Raw genomic sequence first — 20,105 nt, 5'->3', positions numbered from 1 at the left:
GGCACATACCAAACACTACATTCATATTTATACTCACTACAGACACATATCAGACACTACACACTTATTTATTGGTATTGGTCTGAGCCCCTCCCGGATGGCTGAGCTCCTCACCCTATCTCTAAGGGTGCGCCCAGCCACCCTGCGGAGGAAACTCATTTCAGCCGCTTGTATCCCTGATCTCGTTCTTTCGGTCATGACCCAAAGCTCTTGACCATAGGTGAGGGTAGGAACGTAGATCGACCGGTAAATCGAGAGCTTTGCCTTTTGGTTCAGCTCCCTCTTCACCACAACGGACCGATACAACGGCCGCTGCACAGATCCGCCTGTCGGTCTCTCGCTCCATCTTTCCCCCACTCGTGAACAAGACCCCGAGATACTTGAACTCCTCCATTTGAGGCAAGGACTCTCCACTGACCTGGAGAGGGCAAACCACCTTTTTCCGGTCGAGAACCATGGCCTCGGACTTGGAGGTGCTGATTCTCATCCCAGCCGCTTCACACTTGGCTGCAAACCGCCCCAGCGCACCATGGAGGTCTCGGCTCGATGAAGCCAACATGACAACATCATCCACAAAAAGCAGAGATGCTATCATGAGGTCTCCAAACCGGACCCCCTCCAGCCCCTGGCTGTGCCTAGAAATTCTGTCAATAAAAATAATGAACAGAACCGGTGACAAAGGGCAGCCCTGCCGGAGTCCAACATGCACCGGGAAAAGGTTTGATTTACTGCTGGCAATACGAACCAGACTCCTACTCCGGTCGTACAGGGACCGGACAGCCCTTAACAAAGGGCCCCGGACCCCATACTCCCGAAGCACCCCTCACAAGATGCCACGAGGGACATGGTCGAATGCCTTCTCCAAGTCCACAAAGCACATGTGGACTGGCTGGGCGAACTCCCATGAACCCTTGAGCACCCGATGGAGAGTGTGGAGCTGGTCCAGTGTTCCGCGACCAGGACGGAACCCGCATTGTTCCTCCTGAATCTGAGGTTCGACTATCGGTCGAGACGTGTCAACCAAGACAGTCCCTGCACATCCAGAGACTTGAGGTATTCAGGGCAGATCTCGTCCACCCCCGGTGCCCTGCCACAGAGGAGCTTTCTGACCACCTTGGTGACTTCGGCTTGGGTGATGGACGAGTCCACTTCTGAGTCCCCAGCCTGTGCCTCCTCAATGGAAGACCTGGTGGTGGGATTGAGGAGGTCCTCAAAGTATTCCTTCCCCCACCCAACAACATCCCCAGTCGAGGTCAACAGCTCCCCAACCGCACTGTAAACAGTGTTGGTGGAGTCCTGCTTCCCCCTCCTGAGGCGCCAGATGGTTTGCCAGAATTTCCTCGAGGCCAACCGGTAGTCCTCCTCCATGGCCTTCCCGAACTCCTCCCAGGCCCAAGTTTTTGCCTCCGCTACCGCCCGAGCTGCAGCACGCTTGGCCTGCCGGTACCCGTCAGCTGCCTCAGGAGTTCCATGAGCCAACAAGGCCCGGTAGGACTCCTTCTTCAGCTTGACGGCATCCCTTACTTCCGGTGTCCACCACCAGGTTCGGTGGTTGCCGCCACAACAGGCACCAGAGATCTTACGACCACAACTTCGACAATGTAGGTGGAGAACATGGTCCACTCAGACTCAATATCTCCAACCTCCCCTGGGATCTGTGAGAAGCTCTTCTGGCGGTGGGAGTTGAAAACCGCAGCGACTTCAGTTCGGGCAAATTCTCCACCTTATTTTAGTGTTTACTCAAAAATGACTTTAATCTGCTCACCATGCTTTTCTCTTCAGTTCAGTTGGACCATCAGGTGTAGTTTGGCGTTCACATTGTTTTATCAGGTTTGTCTGTCTCAACACGTCTGCTTGCTGCCTGCATGGGTCACATCCTTCTCTGCATGCAGTCAGATACCCAACGCATTTCAGTTATGTGTTGTCGCAATTCACATATTTCCTTTTATCTCTCTTTCTCTCTCTCAGACACACGAGTGTCACTGCACCACTGTATCAGCTGAACCAACCAGTCACCAATTTCTTTATGCACACAAACCACCGGAACAGATTCTTTAACAAGGCTTTATTGATGACTTCTATGCACCAAGTATGTTATCAACTGCATAAATGAAAGTAAAACCCAACATGCATAAATGATTAAGGATAAACATAAATGAATACATGAATGGTAAAATCAAAATGGCAGATAACTGATTGATTGATTTAAACAGGATTTTGCAAAAACCTTCCTAGACTATAGGAAAGGGAACACAGCTGTGTATATGTCATCAATGACAGACAAGCGGCCAACTAGCTATTGTTGTATTAAATGCAGTTTACACTCAAACATTAACCTGACACATGACCTCTCGTTTGTTAGGTATGGCGCCACATGTTTGAGGTCAACACGCTACAGGTATGTCAGTTACGCCACCTACAAACATTTCGGCCTGGCATTGTAGTTTCAGTTACTTCCAAGAAAATCCTGGCCCGGCGCTGTAAACTCTCCCTGAAGGCCTCACGCATGTACTCAGGTGAAGTGTCAAGAGGAACTATAATCTGTGCCAGAGTGGTGGATTGTCCGCTACTGCGTGGCACATTCCTCTGGATCTGCAGGTTGTAAAACCCTTGATCATTCCTGTTAATCAATCCCTGTAGGTCAATGCGAAGGTTATCTGACGTGATCAAGTTGGATCTGGCCTGGCTGCCTAAGCCCTGGTTGTTCCACCGGTTTATTAAATCTAAAGCTTCATTGCGTAACTTTTTGGTAGGTTCTAATATCTGTCGCTGAGCATCTTCTGCTGTGAAAGTGGTCACTCTTCTCTGGTTGTTGTCCTCCTTAGTACAGATCACCTGTCTTGCCTTAGGTGTTTTATTGGGTTGCCGTTTGCTGCGGCGTGGCTCAGAATACCTGCATTCTCTAGGAAGGATAACTCCACAGTAATCATAGCTGTCTTTTGTGTAGCACCAGTTGTAGCTGTAGCCATGGGTTTCGCACTTGTGATTTGGGCGACAGTCCTCACCTTTGTAGGTGACGTCTGGTAGAGGTGAGCAGTAGTCCCAGCCATTTTGAGTGTGACACCTGAAGTATTTTCCAGACTTATGATACTGACATTCATCAATGCATTCTTTGAGCTTGTAAGTTTGATGAATCATTGCCTTTGGCTCCACTCGTCCACAGTAGTCCCAGCCTCCTCCCTCCAAGTAACACCAGAAGTACTTTTTTCCACGTTTGGCACAGGGATAATCACTGCGACAGACTTGGCCTTTAGAAGCAACATTCTTTCTTGTTGAGCAGTAATCCCACCCCTTCTTGGTGTGGCACCAGTTGGACTCAGAACCTCGCTTTTCACAGCCATCATAACACGGCACATCATACTTGGAGGAGTAATGCATTGAGTCCTCTACCACATCTCCACAGTATCCCCAGTTTGATGCTGTTTGACACCAGTAGAAGCCATAGCCATTCTTCTGACAGCAGTCAATGCACTTGTATCCGCGGTAGTCCACGTCCTTCTTAGGTGAGCAGTATTGCAGTGCTTCTTTGCCATCTGTCTTGAGTACTGTGCACTGGTACTTGGTGCCATGAACCTGACAGTCGCCAGAGCATTTTGTCCCAAGGTGGCTGAAGTGCATTCGTCCAGAGATGGGCCATGGTGAGAAGAATAGGATCCAAGTGAGTGACAGTGTGAAGAGTCTCCTTTGATTTGCCATTTCAGGTTTGGACTGGAGAGAGGATAGGAGAGGAAAAAGAAGAGAGTTTTAAATAAGACACCGTATTCAGTCTGTGAGTTTCATGCTTCACTGGGAAAAGTGCCTCATTTTAACCTGCACTTATTTATTGGTGCATTTTTTCTTTATGAAATTGTGCCTTCTCCAAATCACTATTTTTTTCAATTATTTCACCTTTAACAGAAGTTAATGTGTTGAAGAGGCAGCTCAGTGTTTGTAAGATGATAGTGGTGAACCCTCACAAACAGGATGAAAGCCAGAGATATTGAGGTGTAAAGCATGACGGAGAAATGAGCAGCATCGGTCAAGCAAGAAGTTTTCTTTTCAAGAGCTCTGACTTTTCCTGACCATAACCAAAAAAATTAGATTAAGATAAAGTGTGCACTTTTAGAAAAAAAAACGCGTGAGATTCCCTTATTCTTCTTTTTTGTTGGAACTCAATTTCACATCTTAACAGTATCAGACAATTTTTATAATAAACAATGTTAGTATTTCGTAACAACACATCTACAACTACCACAAGACTACATATATATATATATGTTCAACTTCAAACTGAACCTCATTGAATACTTGATCAACACTACTTGTGTCTAAAAAAGCAGCCTTATTTTACTCCCATACCAGCACAAACTTGTCTCCTTACGGTCAAATGCTTTATAAAAATCAACTAAAAAGCAAAAGATGGACTCGTATAAATCATTTCAAATTATTTAACAAAGTTAACAAAAACAGCATTGTGTACTTACAATGGAAACGTGTCTGCTCCTCTGAAGCACTGCTGCAGTTTCACACAGAATATGTTGTTGCTGAGAGTCTGAGAGAGAAACACCCTCAGATCTTTGTTTGTTTATTCATTCAGGAGGCAGGACAGAAGAGCCTCACCTGTCATCATGAAAAGTAGAAAATAAAAACAATAAGAACCTCACCGCACATCACTGCTATCTACTTATCTTCCATCTATATCAAATTGATTGAAAAAAATAAATGTTAGAGGATAGAATAAGAAAAAACAAATATTTCTCTGGTGAAAAGTAGTTTCAATTAAAGCATCTCACATTTCCTGTAGATTATCCAGAGCAGCGGGCGTCCTGTGGGAGCCCAAAGCAGACGCTGAGGGAGTGGCGGAAGAGGATCATTTGGTGCTGCAGATAGTCGGCTGGATCCTTACAGACTAATGTTTATTCAGGACATTTTTCCAACTAAACAAGTTTTGTGTAAAAACCACTTTTCTGCTCAAAACACATCCCTCTTTCTGACGTTTTTGTGTGGGTCCAAGTAGGAGAGTTTAATATGTGTAGTGCGAGTGACAGTGTGAAGAGTCTGGAGAGAGGATAGTAGAGGAGAAAGAAGAGAACAATATGAGTTTTAAATAAGACACTATATTCAGTCTGTGAGTTTCATGCTCCACTGGGATTTTCTGCATGTTTTGTACAGAAAAGTGCTTCATTTTAACCTGCACTTATTTATTGGTGCCTTTTTTCTTTCTGTTGTTTTTCTTTATGAAATTGGGCCTTCTTCAAATCACAATTTTTTTTCAATTATTTCACCTTTAACAGAAGTTAATGTGTTGAAGAGGCAACTCAGTATTTGTAAGATGATAGTGGTGATAGTGGTGAACCCTCACAAACAGGATGAGAGCCAGAGATATTGAGGTGTAAAGCATGACGGAGAAATGAGCAGCATCGGTCAAGCAAGAAGTTTTCTTTTCAAGAGCTCTGACTTTTACTGACCATAACCAAAAAAATGAGTCTACAACTCTCAGCAAACATCTAGCATGCTGCTGGACAACAATCAGCAGTGCTGATAACCTCACAAGCTGATAACCTCACTCTGGGTGCACCCCAAGTCTCTTAATCGCATACAAGTTTGCCTCACCTGCGTCTTTTCCTGGCATCTTAGTACCTGTCAGCGGGATTGCATGGAGACATGCATGGAGAAGAAAATCATGCGAGGAGAGAAGAAATTAGGAAATATTTTGGTAAAGAAATGTCTGTCAAGCTTTATCCAGTCAATGTGAATGTGTGTGTTTTTACTGAGAGGGAAGCCTCCCAGTTCTCCCACAATGTGATTAACAATACGTCTAGGATCACTAAGTACAAATCATTTGCACAACAAGGGTGCAATGGCCGAGCCTCGTCCTCGGTGAACCACCTTCTTGATCATGGTATCTCTCCTGCCAGGTAAGTGTGAGGAGCAAGTGTCAGAGATTTGGAGGCCACTGCCAGACATGGGACCCCTGACTGATAAATTGCAAATGGATATATGATATAGAAAATGGATGGATGTGTGAGAAGGGTAGGATAGTTGAACAGTTTGGCAAGGAGTGATTGGAAATCTAAGAAGAAGCACAGCACACATGTACACACAGAGGTTTATCTCTTTGATATCAAACAGAACGTGTTTCACTCTGTAATTGTAGTGGGTGGGGGATTTTTTGTCAATTGAAAATAGTTGAACGAATACCTGACCCTATTTCTAATATTTCTTATTTCACAACTTCAGTTCGGGCTAATTCTCCACCTTATTTTAGTGTTTACTCAAAAATGACTTTAATCTGCTCACCATGCTTTTCTCTTCAGTTCAGTTGGACCATCAGGTGTAGTTTGGCGTTCACATTGCTTTATCAGGTTTGTCTGTCTCAACACGTCTGCTTGCTGCCTGCATGTGCTCAAACCCAACTTGAATGCCAAGGGTCACATCCTTCTCTGCATGCAGTCAGATACCCAATGCATTTCAGTTATGTGTTGTCGCAATTCACATATTTCCCTTTATCTCTCTTTCTCTCTCTCAGACACACGAGCGTCACTGCACCACTGTATCAGCTGAACCAACCAGTCACCAATTTCTTTATGCACACAAACCACCACAACAGATTCTTTGACAAGGCTTTATTGATGACTTCTATGCACCAAGTATGTTATCAACTGCATAAATGAAAGTAAAACCCAACATGCATAAATGATTAAGGATAAACATAAATGAATAAATGAGTGATAAAATCAAAATGGCAGATAACTGATTGATTGGTTCAAACAGGATTTTGCAAAAACCTTCCTAGACTATAGGAAAGGGAACACAGCTGTGTATATGTGGTCAATAACAGACAAGCGGCCAACTAGCTATTGTTGTATTAAATGCAGTTTACACTCAAACATTAATCTGACTCATGGCATGTTAATTATGGCGCCACGTGTTTGAGGTCAACACGCTACAGGTATGTCAGTTACGTCACCTACAAACATTTCGGCCTGGCATTGTAGTTACAGATACTTCCAAGAAAATCCTGGCCTGGCGCTGTAAACTCTCCCTGAAGGCCTCACGCATGTACTCAGGTGAAGTGTCAAGAGGAACTATAATCTGTGCCAGAGTGGTGGGTTGTCTGTTACTGCGTGGCACATTCCTCTGGATTTGCAGGTTGTAATACTGCTGATTATTCCTGTTAATCAATCCCTGTAGGTCAATGCGAAGGTTATCTGACGTGATCAAGTTGGATCTGGCCTGGATGCCTAAGCCCTGGTTGTCCCACTGGTTTATTAAATCTAATGCTTCGTTGCGTAACTTTTTGGTAGGTTCTAATATGTGTTGCTGAGCATCTTCTGCTGTGAAAGTGGTCACTCTTCTCTGGTTGTTGTCCTCCCTAGTACAGATCACCTGTCTTGTGTTTGTTTTTTTTTTAGGTTGCAGTTTGCTGCGGCGTGGCTCAGAATACCTGCATTCTCCAGGAAGGATAACTCCACAGTAATCATAGTCATCGCTGTCTGTGGTGTAGCACCAGTTGTAGCTGTAGCCATGGGTTTCACACTTGTGATCTGGGCGACAGTCCTCACCTTTGTAGGTGACGTCTGGTAGAGGTGAGCAGTAGTCCCAGCCATTTTGAGTGTGGCACCAGAAGTATTCTTCAGACTTATCATACTGACATTCATCAATGCATTCTTTGAGCTTGTAAGTTTGATGAATCATTGCCTTTGGCTCCACTCGTCCACAGTAGTCCCAACCTCCTCCCTCCAAGTAACACCAGAAGTATTTTTTTCCACGTTTGTCACAGGGATAATCACTGCGACAGACTTGGCCTTTAGAAGCAACATTCTTTCTTGTTGAGCAGTAATCCCACCCCATGTTGGTGTGGCACCAGTTGTACTCATAACCTCGCTTTTCACAGCCATCATAACACGGCACATCATACTCGGAGGAGTAATGCACTGAGTCCTCTACCACATCTCCACAGTATCCCCAGTTTGCCGCTGTTTGACACCAGTAGTAGCCATAGCCATTCTTCTGACAGCAGTCAATGCACTCATATCCGCGGTAGTCCATGTTCTTCTTAGGTGAGCAGTATTGCAGTGCTTCTTTGCCGTCTGTCTTGAGTGCTGTGCACTGGTACTTGGTGCCATGAACCTGACAGTCGTCAGAGCATTTTGTCCCAAGGTGGCTGAAGTGCATTTGTCCAGAGATGGGCCATGGTGAGAAGAATAGGATCCAAGTGAGTGACAGTGTGAAGAGTCTCCTTTGATTTGCCATTTCAGCTTTGGACTGGAGAGAGGATAGGAGAGGAAAAAGAAAAGAGTTTTAAATAAGACACCGTATTCAGTCTGTGAGTTTCATGCTTCACTGGGAAAAGTGCCTCATTTTAACCTGCACTTATTTATTGGTGCATTTTTTCTTTCTGTTGTTTTTTCTTTATGAAATTGGGTCTTCTTCAAATCACTATTTTCTTTTCAATTATTTCACCTTTAACAGAAGTTAATGTGTTGAAGAGGCAGCTCAGTGTTTGTAAGATGATAGTGGTGATAGTGGTGAACCCTCACAAACAGGATGAAAGCCAGAGATATTGAGGTGTAAAGCATGACGGAGAAATGAGCAGCATCGGTCAAGCAAGAAGTTTTTTTTTCAAGAGCTCTGACTTTTCCTGACCATAACCAAAAAAATGAGTCTACAACTCTCACCAAACATCGAGCATGCTGCTGGAGGGGAAATTAGGAAATATTTTGGTAAAGAAATGTCTGTCAAGCTTTATCCAGTCAATGTGTATGTGTGTGTTTTTTTATTGAGAGTTAAGCCTCCCAGTTCTCCCACAATATGATTAACATTACTTTTAGGGTCACTAAAGCAAGGTAGCCAGGTTTTGGGTGCATGATGACAGTGGAGTTTGCCTGGCATCTTTTGATTCATTTGCTAGTGTTTACTTAGTTTTGTTTCAGCCACGGTTTAAACATGTCAGTCCTGTAAGTTTGTGTGGGTAACCTCCCCAATCACAGATAATAATAAGTAGTGAAGTGAGGGAGTAGTTGGGGATGGAGTTAACCAGCTGTTGTTGCAGCCCATTAACTGCCTGTGAGAGTGGATTTTATTGTGCTCCTTGATTTTAGTGGTGCCATCATTCAAAAAAGCATATCGTCTTGAACTGTTTTCAGTGTATGACACATGATTTTAAAGCTTTACAATCCGCACTTTAATAATATGTAATGAAATGCATGAAAGATAACTTTGCCCTGCTTGAGGACAAAAACACCAGCTCCTGTCACATATGCATGTTATTTTCACGTCCTTATTTGAACCTACTGTGTATAGGAACCTTTGCTTTGGCAAATATCTCAGGGAATACAGACTGTGAGTGTCAAAACATGGCAGCATTTATGCTTAAGCTTCTTGCTTTTATTTCTTATCTTGCTGTCTGTGTAGCTTGTGTCCCCTGGAGAGGTAGGGCAGTCAGTGAGTAGCAATGTTTAGTGCATGAGCGCTCAGAGGTTTGAGGACGTTTCCTCAAGAATCAATGCTCTTTTCTACACTTCAAGTAGCCTGAAGTAAGAGCTGTATTCAAACATAGAGATCACAATAGAGAGAAAAAGCGTGCATCTTAAGATAAAGTGTGCACTTTTAGAAAAATAAAAGTTTGAGATTCCCTTATTCTTCTTTTTTGTTGAAACTCAATTTCCCATCTTAACAGTATCGGACAGTTTTTATAATAAACAATGTTAGTATTTCGTAACAACACATCTACAACTACTACAAGACTACTTATATATATACGTATATATATATATATATATATATATATACACACACACATATTCAACTTCAAACTGAACCTCATTGAATACTTGATCAACGCTACTTGTGTCTAAAAAAGCAGCCTTATTTCACTCCTATACCAGCACAAACTTGTCTCCTTACAGTCAAATGCTTTATAAAAATCAACTAAAAAGCAAAAGATGGACTCGTATAAATCATTTCAAATTATTTAACAAAGTTAACATTGTGTACTTACAATGGAAACGTGTCTGCTCCTCTGAAGCACTGCTGCACTTTCACACAGAATATGTTGTTGCTGAGAGTCTGAGAGAGAAACGCCCGCAGATCTTTGTTTGTTTATTCATTCAGGAGGCAGGACAGAAGAGCCTCACCTGTCATCATGAAAAGTAAAAAAGAAAAACAATAACAACCTCACCACACGTCACTGCTATCTACTTATCTTCCATCTATATCAAATTGATTGAAAAAAATAAATGTTAGAGGATAGAATAAGAAAAAAGAAATATTTCTCTGGTGAAAAGTAGTTTCAATTAAAGCATCTCACATTTCCTGTAGATTATCCAGAGCAGCGGGCGTCCTGTGGGAGCCCAAAGCAGACGCTGAGGGAGTGGCGGAAGAGGATCATTTGGTGCTGCAGATAGTCGGCTGGATCCTTACAGACTAATGTTTATTCAGGACATTTTTCCAACTAAACAAGTTTTGTGTAAAAACCACTTTTCTGCTCAAAACACATCCCTCTTTCTGACGTTTTTGTGTGGGTCCAAGTAGGAGAGTTTAATATGTGTAGTGCGAGTGACAGTGTGAAGAGTCTGGAGAGAGGATAGTAGAGGAGAAAGAAGAGAACAATATGAGTTTTAAATAAGACACTATATTCAGTCTGTGAGTTTCATGCTCCACTGGGATTTTCTGCATGTTTTGTACAGAAAAGTGCTTCATTTTAACCTGCACTTATTTATTGGTGCCTTTTTTCTTTCTGTTGTTTTTCTTTATGAAATTGGGCCTTCTTCAAATCACAATTTTTTTTCAATTATTTCACCTTTAACAGAAGTTAATGTGTTGAAGAGGCAACTCAGTATTTGTAAGATGATAGTGGTGATAGTGGTGAACCCTCACAAACAGGATGAGAGCCAGAGATATTGAGGTGTAAAGCATGACGGAGAAATGAGCAGCATCGGTCAAGCAAGAAGTTTTCTTTTCAAGAGCTCTGACTTTTACTGACCATAACCAAAAAAATGAGTCTACAACTCTCAGCAAACATCTAGCATGCTGCTGGACAACAATCAGCAGTGCTGATAACCTCACAAGCTGATAACCTCACTCTGGGTGCACCCCAAGTCTCTTAATCGCATACAAGTTTGCCTCACCTGCGTCTTTTCCTGGCATCTTAGTACCTGTCAGCGGGATTGCATGGAGACATGCATGGAGAAGAAAATCATGCGAGGAGAGAAGAAATTAGGAAATATTTTGGTAAAGAAATGTCTGTCAAGCTTTATCCAGTCAATGTGAATGTGTGTGTTTTTACTGAGAGGGAAGCCTCCCAGTTCTCCCACAATGTGATTAACAATACGTCTAGGATCACTAAGTACAAATCATTTGCACAACAAGGGTGCAATGGCCGAGCCTCGTCCTCGGTGAACCACCTTCTTGATCATGGTATCTCTCCTGCCAGGTAAGTGTGAGGAGCAAGTGTCAGAGATTTGGAGGCCACTGCCAGACATGGGACCCCTGACTGATAAATTGCAAATGGATATATGATATAGAAAATGGATGGATGTGTGAGAAGGGTAGGATAGTTGAACAGTTTGGCAAGGAGTGATTGGAAATCTAAGAAGAAGCACAGCACACATGTACACACAGAGGTTTATCTCTTTGATATCAAACAGAACGTGTTTCACTCTGTAATTGTAGTGGGTGGGGGATTTTTTGTCAATTGAAAATAGTTGAACGAATACCTGACCCTATTTCTAATATTTCTTATTTCACAACTTCAGTTCGGGCTAATTCTCCACCTTATTTTAGTGTTTACTCAAAAATGACTTTAATCTGCTCACCATGCTTTTCTCTTCAGTTCAGTTGGACCATCAGGTGTAGTTTGGCGTTCACATTGCTTTATCAGGTTTGTCTGTCTCAACACGTCTGCTTGCTGCCTGCATGTGCTCAAACCCAACTTGAATGCCAAGGGTCACATCCTTCTCTGCATGCAGTCAGATACCCAATGCATTTCAGTTATGTGTTGTCGCAATTCACATATTTCCCTTTATCTCTCTTTCTCTCTCTCAGACACACGAGCGTCACTGCACCACTGTATCAGCTGAACCAACCAGTCACCAATTTCTTTATGCACACAAACCACCACAACAGATTCTTTGACAAGGCTTTATTGATGACTTCTATGCACCAAGTATGTTATCAACTGCATAAATGAAAGTAAAACCCAACATGCATAAATGATTAAGGATAAACATAAATGAATACATGAATGATAAAATCAAAATGGCAGATAACTGATTGATTGGTTCAAACAGGATTTTGCAAAAACCTTCCTAGACTATAGGAAAGGGAACACAGCTGTGTATATGTGGTCAATAACAGACAAGCGGCCAACTAGCTATTGTTGTATTAAATGCAGTTTACACTCAAACATTAATCTGACTCATGGCATGTTAATTATGGCGCCACGTGTTTGAGGTCAACACGCTACAGGTATGTCAGTTACGTCACCTACAAACATTTCGGCCTGGCATTGTAGTTACAGATACTTCCAAGAAAATCCTGGCCTGGCGCTGTAAACTCTCCCTGAAGGCCTCACGCATGTACTCAGGTGAAGTGTCAAGAGGAACTATAATCTGTGCCAGAGTGGTGGGTTGTCTGTTACTGCGTGGCACATTCCTCTGGATTTGCAGGTTGTAATACTGCTGATTATTCCTGTTAATCAATCCCTGTAGGTCAATGCGAAGGTTATCTGACGTGATCAAGTTGGATCTGGCCTGGATGCCTAAGCCCTGGTTGTCCCACTGGTTTATTAAATCTAATGCTTCGTTGCGTAACTTTTTGGTAGGTTCTAATATGTGTTGCTGAGCATCTTCTGCTGTGAAAGTGGTCACTCTTCTCTGGTTGTTGTCCTCCCTAGTACAGATCACCTGTCTTGTGTTTGTTTTTTTTTTAGGTTGCAGTTTGCTGCGGCGTGGCTCAGAATACCTGCATTCTCCAGGAAGGATAACTCCACAGTAATCATAGTCATCGCTGTCTGTGGTGTAGCACCAGTTGTAGCTGTAGCCATGGGTTTCACACTTGTGATCTGGGCGACAGTCCTCACCTTTGTAGGTGACGTCTGGTAGAGGTGAGCAGTAGTCCCAGCCATTTTGAGTGTGGCACCAGAAGTATTCTTCAGACTTATCATACTGACATTCATCAATGCATTCTTTGAGCTTGTAAGTTTGATGAATCATTGCCTTTGGCTCCACTCGTCCACAGTAGTCCCAACCTCCTCCCTCCAAGTAACACCAGAAGTATTTTTTTCCACGTTTGTCACAGGGATAATCACTGCGACAGACTTGGCCTTTAGAAGCAACATTCTTTCTTGTTGAGCAGTAATCCCACCCCATGTTGGTGTGGCACCAGTTGTACTCATAACCTCGCTTTTCACAGCCATCATAACACGGCACATCATACTCGGAGGAGTAATGCACTGAGTCCTCTACCACATCTCCACAGTATCCCCAGTTTGCCGCTGTTTGACACCAGTAGTAGCCATAGCCATTCTTCTGACAGCAGTCAATGCACTCATATCCGCGGTAGTCCATGTTCTTCTTAGGTGAGCAGTATTGCAGTGCTTCTTTGCCGTCTGTCTTGAGTGCTGTGCACTGGTACTTGGTGCCATGAACCTGACAGTCGTCAGAGCATTTTGTCCCAAGGTGGCTGAAGTGCATTTGTCCAGAGATGGGCCATGGTGAGAAGAATAGGATCCAAGTGAGTGACAGTGTGAAGAGTCTCCTTTGATTTGCCATTTCAGCTTTGGACTGGAGAGAGGATAGGAGAGGAAAAAGAAAAGAGTTTTAAATAAGACACCGTATTCAGTCTGTGAGTTTCATGCTTCACTGGGAAAAGTGCCTCATTTTAACCTGCACTTATTTATTGGTGCATTTTTTCTTTCTGTTGTTTTTTCTTTATGAAATTGGGTCTTCTTCAAATCACTATTTTCTTTTCAATTATTTCACCTTTAACAGAAGTTAATGTGTTGAAGAGGCAGCTCAGTGTTTGTAAGATGATAGTGGTGATAGTGGTGAACCCTCACAAACAGGATGAAAGCCAGAGATATTGAGGTGTAAAGCATGACGGAGAAATGAGCAGCATCGGTCAAGCAAGAAGTTTTTTTTTCAAGAGCTCTGACTTTTCCTGACCATAACCAAAAAAATGAGTCTACAACTCTCACCAAACATCGAGCATGCTGCTGGAGGGGAAATTAGGAAATATTTTGGTAAAGAAATGTCTGTCAAGCTTTATCCAGTCAATGTGTATGTGTGTGTTTTTTTATTGAGAGTTAAGCCTCCCAGTTCTCCCACAATATGATTAACATTACTTTTAGGGTCACTAAAGCAAGGTAGCCAGGTTTTGGGTGCATGATGACAGTGGAGTTTGCCTGGCATCTTTTGATTCATTTGCTAGTGTTTACTTAGTTTTGTTTCAGCCACGGTTTAAACATGTCAGTCCTGTAAGTTTGTGTGGGTAACCTCCCCAATCACAGATAATAATAAGTAGTGAAGTGAGGGAGTAGTTGGGGATGGAGTTAACCAGCTGTTGTTGCAGCCCATTAACTGCCTGTGAGAGTGGATTTTATTGTGCTCCTTGATTTTAGTGGTGCCATCATTCAAAAAAGCATATCGTCTTGAACTGTTTTCAGTGTATGACACATGATTTTAAAGCTTTACAATCCGCACTTTAATAATATGTAATGAAATGCATGAAAGATAACTTTGCCCTGCTTGAGGACAAAAACACCAGCTCCTGTCACATATGCATGTTATTTTCACGTCCTTATTTGAACCTACTGTGTATAGGAACCTTTGCTTTGGCAAATATCTCAGGGAATACAGACTGTGAGTGTCAAAACATGGCAGCATTTATGCTTAAGCTTCTTGCTTTTATTTCTTATCTTGCTGTCTGTGTAGCTTGTGTCCCCTGGAGAGGTAGGGCAGTCAGTGAGTAGCAATGTTTAGTGCATGAGCGCTCAGAGGTTTGAGGACGTTTCCTCAAGAATCAATGCTCTTTTCTACACTTCAAGTAGCCTGAAGTAAGAGCTGTATTCAAACATAGAGATCACAATAGAGAGAAAAAGCGTGCATCTTAAGATAAAGTGTGCACTTTTAGAAAAATAAAAGTTTGAGATTCCCTTATTCTTCTTTTTTGTTGAAACTCAATTTCCCATCTTAACAGTATCGGACAGTTTTTATAATAAACAATGTTAGTATTTCGTAACAACACATCTACAACTACTACAAGACTACTTATATATATACGTATATATATATATATATATATATATATACACACACACATATTCAACTTCAAACTGAACCTCATTGAATACTTGATCAACGCTACTTGTGTCTAAAAAAGCAGCCTTATTTCACTCCTATACCAGCACAAACTTGTCTCCTTACAGTCAAATGCTTTATAAAAATCAACTAAAAAGCAAAAGATGGACTCGTATAAATCATTTCAAATTATTTAACAAAGTTAACATTGTGTACTTACAATGGAAACGTGTCTGCTCCTCTGAAGCACTGCTGCACTTTCACACAGAATATGTTGTTGCTGAGAGTCTGAGAGAGAAACGCCCGCAGATCTTTGTTTGTTTATTCATTCAGGAGGCAGGACAGAAGAGCCTCACCTGTCATCATGAAAAGTAAAAAAGAAAAACAATAACAACCTCACCACACGTCACTGCTATCTACTTATCTTCCATCTATATCAAATTGATTGAAAAAAATAAATGTTAGAGGATAGAATAAGAAAAAAGAAATATTTCTCTGGTGAAAAGTAGTTTCAATTAAAGCATCTCACATTTCCTGTAGATTATCCAGAGCAGCGGGCGTCCTGTGGGAGCCCAAAGCAGACGCTGAGGGAGTGGCGGAAGAGGATCATTTGGTGCTGCAGATAGTCGGCTGGATCCTTACAGACTAATGTTTATTCAGGACATTTTTCCAACTAAACAAGTTTTGTGTAAAAACCACTTTTCTGCTCAAAACACATCCCTCTTTCTGACGTTTTTGTGTGGGTCCAAGTAGGAGAGTTTAATATGTGTAGTGCGAGTGACAGTGTGAAGAGTCTCCTTTGATTTGCCATTTCCAGGAAATTTGCCATTTCCTTGCCATAGCCTCGCCCTCGGTGAACCACCTTCTTGATCGTGGTATCTCTCCTGCCAGGTAAGTGTGAGGAGCAAGTGTCAGAGATTTGGAGGCCACTGCCAGACATGGGACCCCTGACTGATAAATTGTAAATGGATATATGATATAGAAAATGGATGGATGTGTGAGAAGGGTAGGATAGTTGAACAGTTTGGCAAGGAGTGATTGGAAATCTAAGAAGAAGCACAGCACACATGTACACACAGAGGTTTATCTCTTTGATATCAAACAGAACGTGTTTCACTCTGTAATTGTAGTGGGTGGGGGATTTTTTGTCAATTGAAAATAGTTGAACGAATACCTGACCCTATTTCTAATATTTCTTATTTCACAACTTCAGTTCGGGCTAATTCTCCACCTTATTTTAGTGTTTACTCAAAAATGACTTTAATCTGCTCACCATGCTTTTCTCTTCAGTTCAGTTGGACCATCAGGTGTAGTTTGGCGTTCACATTGCTTTATCAGGTTTGTCTGTCTCAACACGTCTGCTTGCTGCCTGCATGTGCTCAAACCCAACTTGAATGCCAAGGGTCACATCCTTCTCTGCATGCAGTCAGATACCCAATGCATTTCAGTTATGTGTTGTCGCAATTCACATATTTCCCTTTATCTCTCTTTCTCTCTCTCAGACACACGAGCGTCACTGCACCACTGTATCAGCTGAACCAACCACCAATTTCTTTATGCACACAAACCACCACAACAGATTCTTTAACAAGGCTTTATTGATGACTTCTATGCACCAAGTATGTTATCAAATGAAAGTAAAACCCAACATGCATAAATGATTAAGGATAAACATAAATGAATAAATGAGTGATAAAATCAAAATGGCAGATAACTGATTGATTGGTTTAAACAGGATTTTGCAAAAACCTTCCTAGACTATAGGAAAGGGAACACAGCTGTGTATATGTGGTCAATAACAGACAAGCGGCCAACTAGCTATTGTATTAAATGCGGTTTACACTCAAACATTAATCTGACTCATGACCTCTTGTTTGTTAGGTATGGCGCCACGTGTTTGAGGTCCACACGCTACAGGTATGTCAGTTAGGTGGGTTACAAACATTTCGGCCTGACACTGTAGTTACATTTACTTCCAAGAAAATACTGGCCCGGCGCTGTAAACTCTCCCTGAAGGCCTCACGCATGTACTCAGCTGAAGTGTTAACAGGAACATTGATCTGTGCCAGAGTGTTGTATTGTCTGCTACAGTGTGGCATGTTGCACTGGATCTGCAGGTTGTAATACTGCTGATCATTCCTGTTAATCAATCTCTGTAGGTATATGCGAAGGTTACCTGTTGTGATCAAGTTGCCTAAGCCCTGGCCGTTCCACTGGTTTATTAAACCTAAAGCTTCGTTGCGTAACTTTTTGTTAGGTTCTAATATGGTTTTCTGAGCATCTTCTGCTGTGAAAGTGGTCACTCTTCTCTGGTTGTTGTCCTCCTTAGTACAGATCACCTGTGTTGTGTTCTGTGGCTCAGAATACCTGCATTCTCCAGGAAGGATAACTCCACAGTAATCATAGTCATCGCTGTCTGTCGTGTAGCACCAGTTGTAGCTGTAGCCATGGGTTTCACACTTGTGATCTGGGCGACAGTCCTCACCTCTGTAGGTGACGTCTGGTAGAGGTGAGCAGTAGTCCCAGCCATTTTGAGTGTGGCACCAGAAGTATTCTTTAGACTTATGATACTGACATTCATCAATGCATTCTTTGAGCCCATAAGTTTGATGAATCATTGCCTTTGGCTCCACTCGTCCACAGTAGTCCCAGCCTCCTCCCTCCAAGTCACACCAGAAGTAATCATTTCCATATTTGCCACAGGGATGATCACTGCGACAGACTTGGTCTTTATAAGCAACATTCTTTCTTGTTGAGCAGTAATCCCACCCGTTCTTGGTGTGGCACCAGTTGTACTCATACCCTCGCTTGTCACAGCCATCATAACACACCGCATCATACCTGGAGGAGTAATGCACTGAGTTCTCTACCACATCTCCACAGTATCCCCAGTTTGCCGCTGTGTGACACCAGTAGTAGTCATTGCCATGCTTCCGACAGGAGTCAGTGCACTTGTATCCGTGGTAGTCCACGTTCTTCTTAGGCGAGCAGTATTGCAGTGCTACTGTGCCGTCTGTCTTGAGTGCTGTGCACTGGTACTCGGTGCCATAAAGCTGACAGTCGTCAGAGCATTTTGTCCCAAGGTGGCTGAAGTGCATTCGTCCAGAGATGGGCCATGGTGAGAAGAATAGGATCCAAGTGAGTGACAGTGTGAAGAGTCTCCTTTGATTTGCCATTTCAGCTTTGGACTGGAGAGAGGATAGGAGAGGAAAAAGAAGAGAGTTTTAAATAAGACACCGTATTCAGTCTGTGAGTTTCATGCTTCGCTGGGATTTTCTGCATGTTTTGTAGAGAAAAGTGCCTCATTTTACCCTGCACTTATTTATTGGTGCATTCTTTCTTTCATCAGGTGTAGTTTGGTGTTCACATTGTTATATCAGATTTGTATGTCTCAACACGTCTGCCTGCCGCCTACATGTGCTCAAACCCATCTTGAATGCCAAGGATCACACCCTGTTTCCTCACACATAGTTTGTGTTCTCTACATGCATTATCTTTTATTTATTGAGTCTTTTATTGTCAGCTGGAGCAAATACGTTTTTGGTCCTGTAGGGTTCAGGCAGCACTCATTAGGCTGATCATTAAGGCCGTGGATGTTGTTAGATGAATTCCAAAACTTGTGCAGCTCCTCCTATGAAGATGTTTTGTACAGAAAAGTGCCTCATTTTAACCTGCACTTATTCATTGGTGCATTGGTTCTGTTTTTCTTTCCGAAAATGTGGCTTCTTCAAATCTTCTTTTTTTTAAATTATTTCACCTTTAACTTTTATCGATGAGACTTTTATACGACAAGACTACATATATATATATATATATATATATATATACACACACACACACACACATATATACACACACATATATATATATATACTGTATATATATATATATATACACACACACACACACACACACACACACACACACACACACACATATATATACATATACATACACACACATACACACACATACACACACACACACACACACACACACACACACACACACACACACATATATATTCAACTTCAAACTGAACCTGATTGAATCCTCCTTTCCTTGCTCAACGCTACTTGTGTCTAAAAAAGCAGCCTTATTTCACTCCCATATCAGCACAAACTTGTCTCCTGACAGTCAAATGCTTTATAAAAATCAACTAAAAAGCAAAAGATGGACTCGTAGAAATCATTTAAAATTATATAGCAAAGTTAACATTGTGTACTTACAATGGAAATGTGTCTGCTCCTCTGAAGCACTGCTGCACTTTCACACAGAATATGTTGCTGCTGAGTGTCTGAGTGTCCTTTATTCATTCAGGAGGCAGGACAGAAGAGCCTCACCTGTCATCATGAAAATTAAAAAAACCAAAACAAATAATGCTCAAGTTTTGCTCAAAACACATCCCTCTTTATGACGTTTTTCTGTGGGTCCATGTAGGAGAGTTTAATATGTGTAGTGTTTGCTGCCTGGCAACAGTACTGCATACTGCGGTTAAATTTGATTTTGAAATCGTGCATTGAGGACCTGCCCCAAAACACAGGCTTGTTGTAACACAAAGGTTCCTAATGAACGAAAATGACAGTGCTAGTTCTGTTTGAAGTGATTAGAACAAGTTAATACATAACATAATAATAAGTCATCATGAAAAATGATTTCTGAGAAATAATTTCTGTAGAAACATGAAGGAAAAAGTGCCGATGAGATGAACTGAAAGGACACAGATGACGGGAAAAAAAGGAATTACCTAAATCAAAATAGAACGTTGTTTTGCAAGTTCATCAAACTATGATGAATAATTCCTGGTAGTCGTCCAGAGCTAAT

The 20,105-nt window shown here is 42.1% G+C and overlaps 2 protein-coding genes across 2 annotated transcripts; both read right to left on the bottom strand.

Annotated features, from left to right (window-relative positions):
* Positions 1 to 6,619: 6,619 nt before the first annotated feature.
* On the bottom strand, positions 6,620 to 10,008 carry LOC139222931 (uncharacterized). The gene is made up of 2 exons (XM_070854840.1): positions 9,983 to 10,008; positions 6,620 to 8,247 (listed from the first exon to the last, which is right to left on the bottom strand). The coding sequence occupies exon 2, from the start codon at positions 8,233 to 8,235 to the stop codon at positions 6,946 to 6,948; it is 1,290 nt and encodes a 429-aa protein (XP_070710941.1). The 5' UTR covers positions 8,236 to 8,247; positions 9,983 to 10,008; the 3' UTR covers positions 6,620 to 6,945.
* Positions 10,009 to 12,109: 2,101 nt separating this feature from the next.
* On the bottom strand, positions 12,110 to 15,527 carry LOC139222919 (uncharacterized). The gene is made up of 2 exons (XM_070854825.1): positions 15,502 to 15,527; positions 12,110 to 13,766 (listed from the first exon to the last, which is right to left on the bottom strand). Exon 2 carries the CDS (start codon positions 13,752 to 13,754, stop codon positions 12,465 to 12,467), a length of 1,290 nt encoding a protein of 429 aa, XP_070710926.1. The 5' UTR covers positions 13,755 to 13,766; positions 15,502 to 15,527; the 3' UTR covers positions 12,110 to 12,464.
* Between the last annotated feature and the right edge of the window lie 4,578 nt (positions 15,528 to 20,105).

The sequence above is a fragment of the Pempheris klunzingeri genome, chromosome 23 (assembly GCF_042242105.1).
Source record: "Pempheris klunzingeri isolate RE-2024b chromosome 23, fPemKlu1.hap1, whole genome shotgun sequence".
In the NCBI taxonomy this organism is placed as follows: domain Eukaryota; kingdom Metazoa; phylum Chordata; class Actinopteri; order Acropomatiformes; family Pempheridae; genus Pempheris; species Pempheris klunzingeri.
This window is presented reverse-complemented; position numbering and strand designations above follow the sequence as displayed.

What these genes read in the sequence shown, in the direction of transcription:
- LOC139222919 (XM_070854825.1), bottom strand. Translation starts at nt 13,754, where the DNA reads ATGGCAAATCAAAGGAGACTCTTCACACTGTCACTCACTTGGATCCTA.
- LOC139222931 (XM_070854840.1), bottom strand. Translation starts at nt 8,235, where the DNA reads ATGGCAAATCAAAGGAGACTCTTCACACTGTCACTCACTTGGATCCTA.